The 17,726-nt window shown below is 39.5% G+C and overlaps 1 protein-coding gene and 1 pseudogene across 2 annotated transcripts in view; both read left to right on the top strand.

Moving 5' to 3' along the window:
* The window catches only part of LOC114508800 (methylthioadenosine phosphorylase), a 49,747-nt gene extending 43,104 nt beyond the window's left edge, over positions 1-6,643 (top strand). Inside the window, exons 7-9 of one of the 2 annotated variants that reach the window (XM_036021542.1) lie at positions 3,142-3,264; positions 5,668-5,708; positions 5,746-6,643. In XM_036021542.1, the coding sequence (XP_035877435.1) occupies positions 3,142-3,264; positions 5,668-5,706 (162 nt within the window). In that variant the 3' untranslated portion in view covers positions 5,707-5,708; positions 5,746-6,643. Of the gene's footprint in view, positions 1-3,141; positions 3,265-5,667 lie in introns of both variants that reach the window. The other variant, XM_028526877.2, reaches the window with a different exon arrangement.
* Positions 6,644-10,747: 4,104 nt separating this feature from the next.
* LOC114490868 lies at positions 10,748-11,745 on the top strand (annotated as a pseudogene).
* The last annotated feature ends 5,981 nt before the right edge of the window (positions 11,746-17,726 follow it).

Genomic DNA, 17,726 nt, shown 5'->3' with positions numbered 1-17,726 from the left:
TAAAATAATAAAGACTAACCACAGGACCGTTATGGTACCAAAAATATTTACATTAATTCCTGAGTATAAGCAAATATCCAGGCTGTTCACATTTTCCCTCTTATATCATCATTTTCAACTATTCAAATAAGGATCCCTTATAATGCACACATTTCATTTGAATGTCTCCTTTAACCTAATATTCCCCTCTGTCTTTTTATCCCCTGCATTTTACTTGAAGAAGCCAGATCATTTGTCTTATTTTAAAATAGAGAAAGGGACAGGACTACAGTCAAGGAATTTTGAAGTAAGAAAAAAATGTAGGGGTGGCTGTTCTGAGCACATTGAGGACAGGTGACATCTTCTGCAAGGGGACCCTTACCGCCATCTCAGAGCTGCTTAACATCCAGTTTCATGTAAAACTGAGTAGGATATTCTTGCTGTCTGTCCACCCTTTTATATGGATTTGGGGTCATAGATGAACACAGGTCCCTTGTTTTGTGTGATGCCTTATCCTGACTATTCAGTGTAATTAATTATGAGGATGCTTTCTAACATAAGAGATTTATTAAATCCCGACACAACATAGTCCCTGACTTGCCAGCTCTGATCACCTAGGGGGCAGACTTCAGTGTCTGCCACCTGCTGAGAACACGTGGTTTCCTGCCTGTGGCTTTCTGCTAATCTAGGACTATTTCTCCTCTGCAGAGCTAACAGTCCTTTCCTTTAGTGGGCCACACAAGGTTTGGAAAGCAGTCAATTGGAACTACTTCAGTTAAAAGAAAAACTAGCCCTTGTCAGTGCCAGGTGACTCAGTTGGTTGCAGCGTCATCCCATATACCAAAAGCTTGTGCGGTTGGATCTTTGGTTGGGTGTCTACAGAAGGCAATCTATCATGTCTCTGTCTCTGTCTCCCTCCCTCCCTCTTCCTCCCTTTCTTCCTCCCTTTCTTCCTCCCTTTCTTCCTCTCTCCCTGTGTCCCAGCTCCCTCTCTCTCTAAAATCAATAAATATGTCTTTGGCTGAGGATTTTTTTTTTTTTTTAAGTAGAGCCTTGGCTGATGTAGCTCAGTGGATTGAGTGCCAACCTGCGAACCAAAAGGTCGCCACACAGTCAGGACACACGCCTGGGTTGTAGGCCAGGTCCCCAGTAGGGGGCGTGTGAGAAATAACCACACATTGATGTTTCGTCTGCACTTGGATGTTTCTCTCCCTCTCTTTCTGCCTCTATTCCTGTCTCTCTAAAAATAAATCTTAAACAACTTATTTTTTTAAATCCACCTTATTGATTTATAATTTTTTTAAAAAAACAGTGAAACTAAGTTTTGTGTAAGTGATAAGGCATGAGGGCAAGTAATGTTAAGTGCTATAAGAAAGGTATAAGAAAGCCAGCCTCATCTCAGCCAGCCTTGAATATATATCATTGTGCTTCAACCCAGATGTACAGCCTGGCGTGTGATAGAAAGATTCTAGAGTCGCCAACCCACCTTCAAATTCCTATTGCTCCATTTGCTTGTGATGCCTGGCATGTTATTTAACAAGTTACTCTTCCATAGGTTGGAGCCAGGGCTTTTGGGTGGGGAGTGTAAGTTGCTCAGTTTCAATCCTGACCTTGCTAGATTACTGGGAGAAGCAAGCCAAACTGTATGTGTAGAGCAGCTGGTATAGTGCTCACTCCCAGGAGGGTGGTCATTGGATCATAGCAGTGATGGAGTCAGGGGTGGAAGGATAAAAAGTTTGTGAAAGAAACTTGAGATTTGAGCTGTTCAAGGATTAGATTTGATTGTGAGGAGGTTACCAGGTATTTTGGGTAGAGCCCAACAGCAGGAACCAAGAGAAGTTGGAGTCTGTATAGAAATATCAGTCACAGGAAAAAGAAGGAAAAAGTAAAATAAGGTAAATCTCTTGCATGCTTTAGGACCCCACATTCCCAGGCTCTGCTTAAAATGTGCCTGAACCTGTGCCTGGCAGGCACTAGCTGGTCCCACTTTGTGTTCCCACATCAGTGGGACTCCCTCTACTACAGTACTGACCATTTTTTCTAAACACATCTGGATGTTTATGGCAGGAACCTAGGCCTTATACTCCAGGAAATGGGATGAAAGCTGTAATCATTGTGCCCCTGAATCCTGGATTTCTTCTGAGTACAGCGCAGTGTGACAAGTACTCCTCTGATCACTCATGTTATATAGTTACAGCCTTTTCTACCTTTTCCTCATGGAGCAATTTTAGTTATATACAAAGTAGACAGTACTACAGGTTTCCATGAATCCAACATCCAGCTTCAACCATCATCATATCAACTTATAGCCAATCATATTTCATCTATACTCTGACCCATAACTTTGTCCATAAACATGTGAGGAGGTATCTGACAGTTACTTGTTAGACACATTCCAGTGATAATTCCTTCATATTCCCAGGCAAAGTTCAAGTTTCTAGTTATCTCAAAAAACTCAAGTGGTTTTTTTCTTCCAAGTTTCCTAAAAAGAAACCAAGTGACTTGACCTATAGTTTCCCACAGTCTGAACTGCTGAAATCACCTCCTCTGGGTAGTTTCACCAGATTCTCTGTCCTCTATATTTTGTATAAATTGGCAGCTGGATCTAGAGATTTGATCAGATTTAGGTGTCATACATAGTGTTCAGTTTTCCATCAGGAGAGTGGGTTGTTTATTTGGTTGGGTTTTTTTTGTTTTGTTTTGTGATGTGAGCGGCCTACCCATTAATTTGTTGAGAGCTGTTAAAAGAAAAAAAACGATACTTTGATTCCATCATTCTTCTTTGTTAGCTGGAAAACCTCTGAAAAGACATCTTTATTTTCTGACTGGTTGGTTATCCAGCGTAGCAACAGTTTTATGACTGGAATCTATTCTCTGGATCTGGGGAGAATGGCCACAGCTCCCTAGACCAGGCTAACACAGAAGATAGCTGGGATAGCTTCTCGGGCCCCGTGTTAGGTATGGGGCTTTTCAGAGCTGTCATTAGGTTTCTCCAAGACCTCCCAATGGACTGAGACCATCTTGATAGATGCAGAACTTGGACTCAGGGGATTAAAACAAGTAAACTGAGTTTACAGATCAGGTAGGAACTTAGGAAAATGTTCCATAAGAAGCAGCAGAATTTGTACTTGCTGGTAACATCCTGTGCTGTTGTTTCCCTAGGTTTCAGTGGACCGGGTTTTAAAGACTCTGAAAGAAAATGCCAATAAAGCCACAAGTTTACTCCTCACTACCATACCTCAGATAGGGTCCATGGAATGGTCAGAAACCCTGCATAACCTGAAGGTGAGTATCCTGAGCCATCTGCAAGCGGACGCTTCCATAGATCCTCCACACCTTTCCTCTTATTTGCAATTCACCTTTGGTCCATCTCCTAATGGCTTTATACTAGCCTGCGTGTTTTCTGAGAGCCTTCACCCAGTTACTACAACAGTAAGCACCACTTGTGAAATTGTGTAGGCATGTTTGGCTGGTAATGCATTGTATCTGTCCCGCTAGGTTCTCAGCATGGGTTTGCTCCTCAGTGCGTCTCTGAGCCTTACTCTGAAGGTGAATAGTGCCAGCTCTGCATGTGGCCTATGTCGCTAAGGAAGCTGTTTTTTTCTCTGGCAGATTCTTGCAAAGTGGTTGCAGCCTATAAAGCTAAAACTGACATAGCACTACAAAGTGGTGCCCAGGAATATCTGCTTCCTTCTAATGCTGTGCAAAACTAAGACAGCGATTAATGGTAACCATAAGATGGGCTGTAGATTGGTAACTTCTCAATGCTGGTATTAATTCCCATAATATACAGGGTGGGGCAAAAATAGGTTTATAGCTGTTTGTTTGGAAAATAATAGAATAATAAATGATAATACAAAAATTAACTCTGTGTTTTGCAGGCCCACAACTATAAACCTACTTTTGCCCCATTCTGGAATTTAAACTAACTGCCAAGCTCAGAGATGCATGATTATTATTATTTGGACATCTCGTGACTCTTGATTAACCATATTAGATACAGAGTTGCCTCAAATTAATCAGATATGACATTTACTTAATATCCAAAGAGGGTAGCCAAGTATATCCTGAGGTCTTCTAGAATGCACCTTTACTCTTAGGTCTTATGGCTGTAGTTGAGAGAGGACTTGAAAGGTTGATATAAGCCCTCCCTACCCCAGTTACTGTCAAGGAACCCTGGAATGAGAGCCACAATTTCAGTGTGAGGAGGACACAATATGGTAGTAAATGCCAACCGCTAGGCATGGAGGCGTCATGATTTGTGGTGTTTGCCAATTTATGTGGTATAAATGCTCCAGCACAGGTGATTTCAGCCTGCCAACATGAAGCCACTGATAAGCTGGGACAGGGCGCACGTAGTTGGTCCTTGCACCCCGGCATAAGCAGGCTCCTGCACACCACGGAAACTAAAGCACCTTTAGGACTAGCAAAGTTGGGAATATGGGGCTTTGTCATAAATCTTTCCTGGTAGACTTTTAAATCCATAAGGAGCAAGAAACATCAGTTGATTTCAACCTATATACCTAGGAGATAAATGTTCTTAATAAATAAATGACAACCCTTTTCCCCATGAAGTGTTTCATCATAGTTGAAATACAGAAAGCCTTTATTATCACTGTGAAGACAAGGGGGATAGAAAATGAACTTGGGAATGCCAGTTTGGAAACGGGTACATTCACCCGAGTGTAGTGAATACAATGCAATAGAGCAGCACAACTCTGGCCTGTTTAAATAAGCATTCTGTGATTTCTGGGAACTGTGGCTCCTACTTTTGCTGCTGCTGAGGTTAGTGTTACCTGCAAGGCTCCATCTGACCATAGTGTCTTGAACTTAAAGATAATTTGCCAAACAATACATTTATTATTTCAGCTCCATTTTTAAGTAAAAATCTTGGATGATAGAAATCAGTGTTCTCTACTCTGAAGCTTCTGAAAGTGTGTATAAATTGTGTAGTTTCCACATGTGCATTTTTAAAGAGGGTATGTATAGCTTTTATCAGATTCTCAAAGGAATATGTGATGTAAAGAGAGAAAATGAAGAATTGCTACTCTAGACAAAATTGAGATTCCTGGCTTTCATTGTATGGCATTAAGGAATGCCTTATAGTAATTCCTTATTCTGGGGTAGGATTTTTCAATTCTCTCAGCACTGAACTTTATATCATTCATTCACTCACTAATTCATTTCATAAACAGTGAGTACCCCCTATATGTCAGGCTGTGGTTTACAAAGATACATAAGACTTGCTGTCATGAAGAAGGTCCTATTCTGTTTACAGATAGTAACGTATTAAAATTCCAGTGATTTTCCACTGGGGTAAGGTGAAAGATGGAGGTTGCATAAACAAAAGCCTGGCTGGTGATTTGTGTGTAAGATGTGTCCTACACAGCAGATGGAGATAGGTGACCATGAGAACAATGTTCTGTGATGAGCATTGTGAACCTCGCTTTCCAGGAAAGATGAGTAAGGAATCAGTTTGGAGCAATGTGGAAAGTCCCACATTTGGTTAGTGATGTTTACTTTGGTGAACATGAAAATTTTCTGGGGCGTTAATAAAGTGCATATCCCATGAGTCTTCACTCTAAAATCAAAAGACGGTTTTTAACAGCATTCCAAGTACAATAAAATAATGCATAAAAACCAGTAATTGCTTGGTTAATTGTAATCTGTGCCTACTTTTTCCCTCAGAATATGGCCCAGTTCTCTGTTTTATTACCAAGACATTAAAACAGCCTGGCTGCCCAGAAGGCAAGAAGACTTTCTAAGTCTAGTCATTTCAGGAATTCCTGCTTAATTTGAAATGTGGAAAGCTTTCATGCCCTTACCCGCTGAGGAAGAACATGTGATAAGACAAGACCGTGCCAATGTGAAGGGTGTCTTCTGAGAGACACAGACTGCTTCAAAAAAGAGGGAAAGTAAATAACCAGGAAACATGGAAACATTCCTACACTGTAGAACAAAGACAAGAAGATACCAGTCCCCCTTCTCCCATTAAATTCATAACAAGGGTGGGAGGTAATGCAGTTTCCCGCGTTGCCAAGAAACAAGACAATGGGACTCTTAGACTGTTTATTGGTGTCACTGCAAATTGGTACAGTCTTCTGGAGAGCAGTTTGGTAAAATGTATCCAAAGGCTTAAAAATAATTACATATTTTGTGCTGGTTTCTCCTTTTATCTTTTAAAAATTAGAAATGCATACAAAGACTTATGTATAAAGAAGGATGTTTAATATAATGTCAGTTTTAATAGCAAATATTCAAAACCATCTTAATATCTAAAAATTGGAAATGTATTATGGTTTAGCTCTAAGTAGATTGTGAAGCAGCCAACTAAAGATCATGTGTTTATGTAATATTTAATGTCCCAAAGAATTGGTTGCTCAATAAAAAAAAAGGATATGTAAGCATTTTACAGTACTGACTTTGTTTTAAAATTCTACATAAATGTGCAAAAAGACTAAGAAGATATAAAATCTTTTATTGTATTTTGGGGGTATACTGCATAATTTAAATTTTCTTTATATTTGTCTGCATATTTTTTTCTACAGGAATATAATCAAATAGTAAAGTTGTTTTAAAAATAAAAATTACTTAGAAAGATCCAATTGTTAAACACATTACTTATGGTAATGAAGCAAAAAATAAGATGATAATACTAAGAAGACTTCTTTTTGAGTTCTATCTTTATTTTGTTTTTTTAAAAAGTTTGGGGCTGGGGGCTGGCTGGCTGGTGTGGCTCAGTGGATTGAGTGCTGGCCTGTGAACTGAAAGGTCTCTGGTTCAATTCCCAGTCAGAGCACATGCCTGGGTTGTGGGCCAGGTCTCCAGTTGGGGGCATGTGAGAGGCAACCAATTGATGTATGTCTCACACATTGATGTTTCTCTCCCTCTCTTTCTCCATCCTGTCCCCTTTCTCTAAAAGCAAATAAATAAAATCTTTAAAAAAAAATAAAACGGATCATTAATGACTTGAACAGTCAATGATACTTGGGTTTGCAACAACTTCTTGAGAACAGCTGAACAGGTAACACATAGTCTTAACTAAGAAACTATATACACACAGTACACTGTGCCCAATATTTTTTAAAGTTCATTTTATTGTTAATTTTATGGGACTTACATTTTCTGTCACAGAGACTTTTTCTCAGAATCATTAGTTTTCTTTCCACTATGGTCTATTACAGGGTCCTTAATGATACATCTTTTGTCTGTTTAAAGGATCTATAAAGTTAATCTTTGTGTCTGTGAGATTGCCTTCAAGATTATAAACTACTAACTATAAAGAATGGAATAAGCCAGTGGTCCTCCAGCATTAATATTGAGCTATTTGGGATACATGTGACTTTGGCTCTCAGATTCTCTAATGCAGTGGTTTCAACTTGAGCTGAACATTAGAGATCCACCAAGGACTTAGTGGGTCTAAGGGTTCTCTGGCTCTGTAACTCATGATCGTTTTCTCTACCCTGTAAGATATACTTCACCTACTTTCTTTCATTCTTAGATGTCTGAAAAGGTCAAGGCAAAAACATGTGGGTATTTTTCTTGCTGCCTTCAGAAAGTACCGTTCTCCCCAACTTTGAGAGGTAGTTAGCTTGATCCTGTAGCCTTTTCTAGCAACCTCATCTCCAGACCTCACAAACGGGCTATACTCCTGTTTTCTGTTACCCATCATTCACTCCTTTTACACAGCTGATATAATTTTCATCATACTTCATTCTTGAGGATTTTGCCGACCATTTCCTCCTGGAATGTATCTAACTTTTTAACGACAAAATTTAGCAAACACCATGATTACTTTGAGCATTTGGAAGTTTCTCTAGTAGATTATGGGCATAATGGGAAAGTTCTAGCTTAGTTACTTAGATAGACCCTTGGAAGAATGCCCAATTACTGATTATTTTTGTTAACTTAGAAATTTTTATTGGCATTGTGGGCTGCTTATTGTTTTTCTTGATTTTGAGGATGAGACAACCAGAATAGTTCATATGCAGTGTCAACCAAAAGAGAAGAGATGGCTGGAATAACAGGGTTACATCTGAGACCTAAAAATGTTTTGCTAATTACCTCAGTACATCCTGGAGTTGTTTATACTGGGCAACTAAAACAGATATGTGCTTGATTTCATAGGTATTTTGTTAAGAGTACATTTTTAGAGAATAAAAAAAGCATTTGATGATATCATTTAGGGAAGATTAAAAGGAAATTGTCAGTGTTTTCAAACTATGCCCAGTTTTGTAGATGATTCCAGCTTTAAAAGTCTGCATGTTGGAATGTGATGACACATTCCTGAGCTGCTCTTTTTGACCTCACTTTAGTTTACAAATCCCCCCTCCATAAAAATCAAGATTACAAGGCTAAAGTAATAGGAAAGCCAATTCCAAATGTATACAAAGAACATCACCCTTAGCCATCACCCAGCTTCAAGAATTATCTCAGCCCTGGCTGCTGTGGCTCAATGGATTGAGTGCTGCTGGCCTATGAACCAAAGGGTTAGGTCCCATATTCCTGGTGAGGGCACGTGCCTCCATTATGGGCCGAGTCCCCATTTGGGGGCATGCGAGAGGCAGCTAATGGATGTATCTCAAAAATTGATGTTTCCCTTCCTCCCTTCTAGAAATAAAGTAAAAATTTAAAAATAACCTCAACCAATCTAAACTCCCACCCCTACCCTCCTCCCATGTGTTTTGAAGCATTTCTCGTATCACATAATTTAATACATGAATATTTCAGTGTTTCTTTTTAAGAGCCATAAAATCATTAGCACACAAAAAGCAAATAAAGATTCCTTAATGTCATCAAATATGCAGTGAATATGTGGAAGTCCAAGTGTTTCAAAAGGGCCATTTTTTTTACAGTTAATTTGAATCAGGATCTAGTTAAAGTTCACACGCTTGCAAGTGGTTGATACATATTTTTGATCTTTCATTCACTCTCCCTCACCCACTCTCCCTTCCCTTCTTTTATTCTTTATGTTCCCTCTCTCTCTCTCTCTCTCTCCCTCCCCCCCCCCCTCTCTCTCTCTCTCTCTACAGTTTGATGAAACCCAATTTGTCCTTAAGAGTTTCACACAGTCCAAATTTTTGAAACCACATCTCAGTAGTGTAGTTTAACAATCTTCTGTCCTCTATTTCCTCTAAATTGATACATTGAATCTAGACAGATCCATGTTTCAACACTGGGTGGTTATGTTCTTCCATTGGGAAGGTCATACTATTTCCTCTCAGATATTAGCAGCCATCATCAGCTTTAGTGTCTGTATCCATTAATTTAATCAGTTGCAAAAAGTTATATTCTAATTCAAAGTTACCTTCATCTAAACAGGAAGTGGAAGATGGCAGCCTCCCTGTTTGAATTAAGATAAAAAATAGTGTATATAGCATCTCATACAATTGTAACAGTAGCAAACAAGCTTAGCGTTTGAAGCAATCAAAATTCCTTAGAATTTAAGAATGGGTCTGATATATACTATGAAATACATATTTATTTGATAAATGATTAGGAACAAGGCCATACAAAAAAAAAGACTAGCTGAAAACTACTAGGCAGATTTTTTAACTAAATAGTACTGATGGAAATTTTAAATATAGTCAATAAAATTAGAAGTGTTATTCAGAACATTAGATTTGGAGAGAAAATTGGTGAAGTGGATTATGAACTCAAGAAAGAAAACCAGGATGTATAGAGAAATAAAGAGATGGAAAATAGGATAGCTTGAAATGTAAAACAGAGCACAGTCCCAACATAAATCTTATTAAAGAAAATACCTGTTCCAGAAAGAGGCAATAAAGGAAATGGGGGATATGACTGACTTCAGCTCATTCACCAGCAAAACTCATGAACATTATTTTAAAACAACCAGTTAAAATCTCAATATGGTTGAAGGATATACAACAACTAAAGAAACACATATTCAAGAAAATGTATTACAATTTGATAAGAGTAGTGAGAGTTGTGGAATTTGAACTGAGATCCCTTCTCCCAATTCAGCAAGATGGAAAATTCACTCCAGACTGCTTGCAGCCAAGAACACGGACCCTGTCTTCTCAGCCCCCAGCGAAGGGCTATCACCCCAGGAGGAGTAGGGTGTCAGCATTTTCTCATCCTCCCACCTTTCTGATACTGAAGCTAAGTTATGGGCAAGCATTGGTGAAAGGTGGGGTTTCACTTCTGCCTAGCCTTCAAGGAGGTTCTCCCCCGAGTACGGTGCTGCTAAAAATACTGGAGTCCCAGTCATCTTTCTTGTGGCTGGTTAGGCGGTGATTACATGCTGGGAGAGTCAAGCCAAAAAGAGCTAAAGGTACTTTCCCCACCACCAGCACCAAGGAGCACTCAGCTCCTAAACTGGAAGCGTTGCTCAGAGAAGCTCGCCATGTTTTCACTTCTGCCTCCAAAGGCACGACTGCAGAGATGTCTCTGCTGGAGGGAGAGCAGGCCATAAACCAGAGTCTAGCTCCTATTCTTTCACTAAAGGAACTGACTTCCTTTGAAACAGAATATAGAGAAGTTCAAGCCTAAGGGTGCTCTCGAAAATGAGGTTGTAGTGAAGGGCAATTGGTTTGATATTAGTGGAATTACTGGACGTGTAAGTTTAACTATGGGCTGGCTATGAACCAGCATAGCTGGTTCTCTCTTGCATGAGAGAACCTGGGAAGGACATGGCTGGGAAGAGACTGGAGATAAAACAAATCCTAACAGCTGAATTTCATTGTTTTATAGGTGAGCAATTTATTCCCTAAGATATTGAAAGCAATAAAGCAATCACCCAGCAATTAGTAAAGCTTAACAGCTGGATATGGTCAGGGAAAGAGACAGCCAGAAAGAACCCTGTAAAAACCACTGTCCCTCCTTCCTCTTCTCCAACCAGAGAGAGGCCCCTACGACATTGTTCAGCCTTGTTCTCGGGTCTTTCATAACTTAAAAGGAAACTTTCACAATGTCCAGAGCCCTTGGTGTCCTGCAAGTGGAGAAGGAGGATGTCCTCAAATTCCTTGCAGCATGAACCCACTTAGGTGGCTTGAATTCCAAATGCAGAGGTATGTCTACAGAAGGAAAAGTGATGGTATTTACATCATAAATCTGAAGAGAACGTGGGAGAAGCTTCTGCTGGCAGCTCATGTCATTGTCGTCATTGAAAACCCCTCTGCTGTCAATGTGAGATCGTCCAGGAACACTGGCCAGAGAACTGATCTGAAGTTTGCTGCTACCACTGGAGCCACTGCTGTTGTGGGCTATTTCACTCCTAGAACCTTCACCAGTCAGATCCAGGCAGCCTCCCAGGAGCCGAACTTCTGGTGGTTATTGATTCCAGGGTTGGCTGCCAGCCTCTACAGACTCACCGGGTTATGTGTTCATTGCGGTCCCTGGCAACAACAAAGGAGTTCATGTAGTGGGTCTGATGTGGTGGATGCTGGCCCAGGAAGTTTTGCGCATGTGTGGCACCATCTCCTGTGGGCACCCAAGGGAGGTCATTCCTGACTCCTACAGAGATCCTGAAGAAATTGAAAAGGAAGGGCAGGCTGCTCACTGCTGAAAAGGCTGTGACCAAGAAAGCACTTTGGGTAAATGGACGGCTCCTGCTCCTGCTCAGCCTGAGGTCACTGACTGGTCTGAAGGTGCTGGTGCCCTCTGGGCCTGTTCAGCAGTTTCCTACTGAGAGTGCTCAGCCCACCACTGGAGACTGGTCTGCAGCCTGCACTGGGCTGGCCACTGAATGGGTAGGAACAAGACCATGAGTGGTCTTAAGCTGTTTTCCCACTAACTCCTAAGCAAAATAGAAATAAGGTTGATGAAAAATAAAGTTTCTAAAAATGAAAAAAAACCTCACACACATACACTGTTACCCCAGGGTGACAGTGGGCATAACCCAAGGATATGCTCTCTGGGGAGCAATATCAGAAGTTTACCAGTGCAGGAAAGAAATAGACTCTACTGAAATAATCCCACCGGTTGCTAAACAAACCAAAATAACAGCAACAACAACAAATAAACCTAACAAATAACAGCAAGCACCAGAAGGGAGGCACCAGTATTCAGAGTTGATACAATATATTATCTAAAATGCCAGTTTCCAACACAAATTATTAGTCATGCAAGGAAACAGGAAAGCATGATCCACACACTGGGCTAAAAAAAAAAAAAAAAAGCAAACAACAGAAACTGCTTGTGAGAGCAACCAGATGTCAAATTAAACAAAGTCTTCAAGTAGCCATTACAAATATTTTCAAAGAATAAAAGGAAACCAATGGTGAAAGAACAGAAAATGAAGGATGAAAATATCACAGCAAATAGAGAATATCAATAAAGAGACAGGAATTATAAAAAAGAAACCTGAGAATTCTACAGGTGAAAAGTATAATCGAAGTAAAATTCATTAAAGGGACTCAATAGTAGATTCGAACTAGCAGGAGAAATAATTAACAAATTTGAGGAAAGAGCAATAGTGATTATGCAGCATGAAGAACAAAGAGAAAAAATAACTTTTAAAGATGAACAGGGCTTCAGAGAAATGTGGAACACTATTAAGTGCAGCAACATTTGAAGAAATTGTGGCTGACAACTTCTCACATGTGTGGGAAAACAACTCCAAACTAGGAAGTGCAAGAAACTCTAAGTAGGATAAATGTAAAGAGGTCTATAAACAGAAACATCACAGTAAAAACATTGAAAGCCACAGACAAGGGAAAAATCTTGACAGGAGCAAGAAAAAAAAATGACTTATCACATACAAAAGAACCCCATTAATATTAAAACCTGACTTTATGGCGGAAACAACCAGAAGCCAGTGGGATAACATATTCAAAGTGCTCAAAAGAAGAAAGTGTTGGTAACCAAGAATCCTGTATTCAGCAAATTTATCTGTAAACAAATTAAAGCAAACTGAAACAGAATCATCTATACAGAGAACAGACGTAGGGTAGCCAGATAGGGAAAGGTCGAGGGATGGGTGAAAATGGCAAAGGGGTTAAGAAGTACAAGTGGGTAGTTACATAACAGTCATGGGGCTGTAGCATACAGCATGGGCAATACAGTCCATGATGCTGTGGTGACTGTGTGTGGTGCCAGGAGGGTGCTTGGCATAGCAGGGGAGCACTCTGTAGGGTGTATTATCATCTGCCCCCTAAGCCATATGCCTGAAGCTTGTACAAAACAGCATTAAATGTAAACTATAATTGAAAATCAGTAAGTAAATAAATAAATAATGTGAGATTAAAGGCATTTCGAGGTAAACGGAAACAGAACATTTGCTACTAGCAGACCCTTCTTACAAGATATTCTAAAGGAGGCCCTGGCTGGGTAGGTCAGTTGATTAGAGCACCATCCTGATATACTAAGGTTGTGGGTTCCATCCCTAGTTGGGGAGCATACACATATACAAAGAGCAACCAATGAAGGCATAATTAAGTGGAACAGCAAATCAATGTTTCTCCTTCTTTCTTCCTTCCTCTCTCTCTAAAATCAATTAAAATACATTTTTAAAAAGACATTCTAGCCCTTGCTGGTGTGGCTCAGTGGATTGAGTGCCTGTCTGTGAACTGAAGGGTTGCCAGTTCAATTCCCAGTCAGGGCACATGCTTGGGTTTTGGACCAGGTCCCCAGTGAGGGGCACACAAGAGGCAACTACACATTGATGTTTCTCTCCCTCTCTTTCCTCCTCCCTTCCCCTCCCTCTAAAAATGAGTAACAAAATCTTTAAAAAAAAGAATGTTGTTTTAAAAAAGAAAGATCATTGACTATACCATCAATTTAAACCATTGACTATATATATATAAAGAAATACTACTCAGCCATAATAAAGAATGAAATACTGCTATTTGGAACATAGATGGATTTATACGTACTATGCTAAGTGAAATAATTCAAGCAGAGTAAGACAAATACTGTGTTTCTTTGATATGTGGAATCTAAAAACAAAAACAAAACATATGAAAAAATAGAGCAAAACAGAAACAGACTCATGAGAGAACGAACTGATGGTTGCCAGAGGGAGGGTGTTGGAGGACAGGTGGAAAAGGTAAAGGGAAATAAGAGGCACAAACTTCCACTTATTTATTTATAAAAAACAGTCTCAGGGGTAAAACCTATGGCATAGGGAAAATAGTCATTATTATCATAATAACTTTGTATGGTGACAGATATCACTCAACATTGTGATGATAGCATTGTAAAATATACATATAAAATCACTATATATACCTGAAACTAATAATATATTATTGCACATCAACTATAATTTTTTTAAAAGAAGTTACATTGAGTTCTAAAAATAATAGTTCCTTGTGCCCATATTGACTTACTTACCTAACTATTCTTTTTTATTTTTTATTTATTATGTTATTACAGTTTTCCTAATTTTTTTCTCCCTGCATCCCCCCTCCACCCTGCCCTTCCAACCTTCTAGTATCCCCCTGCTTAGTTCATAGGTTGTACATAGAACTTCTTTGAGTCTGTTTTCTATACCATTCTTAACCTCTCCCCATCAATTTTATGCCTACTAACTATGCTTTTTCTTCCCTTTACCTTTCCCCCCGCTATACCTCCCTTCCTGCTCCCCACTGAAATCCCTCCCTGTGATCTCCATTTCTCTGATTCTGTTCCTGTTCTAGCTGTTGGCTTAGTTTTTGTTGTTTTTCTTTTCTTTTAGTTTCATTTGTTGATAGTTGTGAATTGTTATTTTACTGTTCGTATTTTTTATCTTCTTTTTCTTAGATAAGACCCTTTTACATTTCATATAATAATGGCTTGGTGATGAACTCCTTGAACTTGACCTTATCTGAGAAACACTTTATTTGCCCTTCCATTCTAAATGATAGCTTTTCTGGATAGAGTAATCTTGGATATAGGTCCTTACCTTTCATGACTTCAAATACTTCTTTCCAGCCCCTTCTTGCCTGTAAGGTTTCTTTTGAGAAATCAGCTGATAGCCTAATGGGCACTCCTTTGTAGGTAACTGTCTCTTTTCCTCTTGCTTCTTTTAGGATTTTCTCTTTATATTTAATTTGGGGGGATTTAATGATGATGTGCCTTGGTGTGTTCTTTTTTGGGTCCAACTTCTTTGGGATTCTCTGGGTTTCCTGGACTTCCTGGAAGTCTACTTCCTTCACCAAATTGGGGAAGTTTTCCTTCATTATTTGTTCAAATAAGTTTCCAATTTCTTGTTCTTGTTCTTCTCCTTCTGGCACCCCTATAATTTGGACATTGGAATGTTTCAGGTTGTCCCAGATATTTGTAAGACTCTCTTCACTTTTTTGAATTCTTGTTTCTTCATTCTGTTTCTTGTTTCTGTTCTGACTGGATGTTTATTTCTTCCTTTTGTTTCAAATGGTTGCTTTGAATCCTGGTTTCCTTCCCTTCACTGTTGGTTCCTGAATAGTTTGCTTGATTTCACATTGGGTATCTTTCATTTGTTTTTTTCATTTTTCAACCACGCTCAATCAGATCTGTGAGCATTTTGATTACCAGGGCTTTAAATTCTCCATCAGATAGGTTGAGTATCTCCTCATCATTCAGTTCTTTTTATGAGGTTATGCTCTGTTCTTTCATTTGGGCCATATTTCTTTGTCTTGGTGCAGCTGATAAATTGTAAGGGAGTGGGGCCTTAGGAATTCACCCAGGGAAGGGCAACATTCTTTGTTGTGCTGCAGCGCTGCCTGTGGGGGAGGGGCCAGAGAGGGAACAAGGCAGCTCGTCTGCTGTCCCTAACACACCTTCAAAAGGACTCTTGTGTGAGACTGGGAATTTCTCCCACTGTAGCAACCACTGTAGCAACTCTGAGCCTCAGTTTCCCCTTAAGTCAACCCCTCCAATGCAGCCCACACAGCCACACTGCAGCCACGCCGCAGCCAGCCCCACCTCCAATGTGCTCTGACTAGCCATGGTTTTTGTCTGCCATCTGACCAGCTCAGTCCAATGCCTTACCAGTCTGGTTGTTCTGATTGATTTTTTTCTTTAATTCCTTGGTTGTCAGAGTCCCATGCAGTTTGATTTTCTGGCATTTCTGGTTGCTTATTGATTTTACATTGGTTGTTATCCTCCTTTTGATTGTGCAAGGAAGCAAAGGATTTCTACCTACACTCCATCTTGGCCAGGACTTGATCTAATCTCAATTCAATAATGTATTATAACACTGTTTTCAGTAGAGGCTCTTAATACATCCTCATATGTAGCCTTCCTGTATCAATTTAACTTGATCAAAGGATAGATTCCAGAGTTCCTGGAGGAATGGATAACACAGACAATCCTTTTTATCATCTCTAAGAGCTCTTAATAAAACTGAGTTCATCAGTTAAAAAAGCAAGTGGTTATGTCAAGGACAGAAATATCAATACATAAGGTTTGTTTACTTTGAAATGGCATTAGCCACTGCATAACTAGAAACTGAAATTTCCACCAAAATATAAATCTCAAAAGTGACAGGTTCATATGAAGAAGTGAAAATTGCAATAATTATTAAAAGCTATTGGGCAGAAGATTAGTTCAACTATATGCACAACCATCTCAAAATAGGCTCTGTTGTCTCCTGACTTCTCTGAGTGCAAATGAGGAAGAAGGATTCCATGATTGCCTGTTTCTTTCTGTGGCACTGAGTGGAGCCTGCTCAGTTAAATTACTTTAATTGCAGGCTGTTTCAGAAGGTGGATACAAGGACAGTGTGATATTTACGGAATGGCTGCCAGCGAGCATGGTTGAGGCATGATTTGGCTTGCTGCGGAATGATGATCCCTGGCTTATCTGGACAAGCTAGCTTGAAACATGTAACCTAAAACAAAAAAAATCTCCAGGACCAACTCTTACCTAGTATCTTAAATGTCATCTGCTGATAACATAATGTGTGGAATTAGAAAGAAATGCTCCTGGAGGAAGAAGAGACAGAAAACACAGAGCAGAGGCACTGGCAGAAGAAGAAAACCCTTGCAGCTGCTCACAGAGCTGCCATCTGTCCCAGGGGCACTTGGGCTGCTCACCACACTGTCATCAAAACTGCTCCTCCACTGCTCTTGCTTCATGAACCCAGGCACTGTATGAGTCACTTGTTGCCAATAATGCAGACAGGTCTTCATAATTGTTAAGCAGCATGAACAAAGAATCCCAACTCACTTTAAAAAAAGTTTATATGATCTCACCTTTAACAGGAACCTAATCAACAAAACAAATAAGCAAGCAAAATAAACCAAAGACACTGTAATTGAGGACAGGCTGACAGTGACCACAGGGGAAAAGGGAGGGAATTGTAGGAGGAAAGGGTGAAATGTTTGTGGGAACAATTATAAAGGACACATGAACAATAACAAGGTGGGGTGGAAACAGGGGAGGGAGGTGGGGAGGGCTGGGGAGTTAGGGAGGGGTGGGGAGAAAGGCAGAAAACTGTGCTTGAACAACAATAAAAAATAAAAATAAAAAGTATATATAATTTTAAATAAAGTATATATCATATATACTTTATACTATATATAAAAAGTATATATATATACACATATACATACACATGCACACAGCATTGGGAAAAGGAGGTTAAATTATCTGAAATCATTACATAAAAGATAAGTAAGGATAGAAAATAATGACAATAACAATAAAAACAAAAGGAAGACAAATAAAAAATAACTAATACAATAACTAAAAAATAAATAATACCAGAATAAACTGTTTCATATATTCATAACTGTGAACCTACTTTTGCCCACCCCTATACATTAGACATCAAAGCCAGGATGAAGCAGAAAAAGAAAATTACCAGCCCTGGCTGGCAT

This window comes from Phyllostomus discolor, chromosome 3 (assembly GCF_004126475.2).
Source record: "Phyllostomus discolor isolate MPI-MPIP mPhyDis1 chromosome 3, mPhyDis1.pri.v3, whole genome shotgun sequence".
NCBI lineage: Eukaryota > Metazoa > Chordata > Mammalia > Chiroptera > Phyllostomidae > Phyllostomus > Phyllostomus discolor.
Note: the sequence above shows the minus strand (reverse complement) of the source record. Positions and strands in the feature narration are given on the sequence as shown.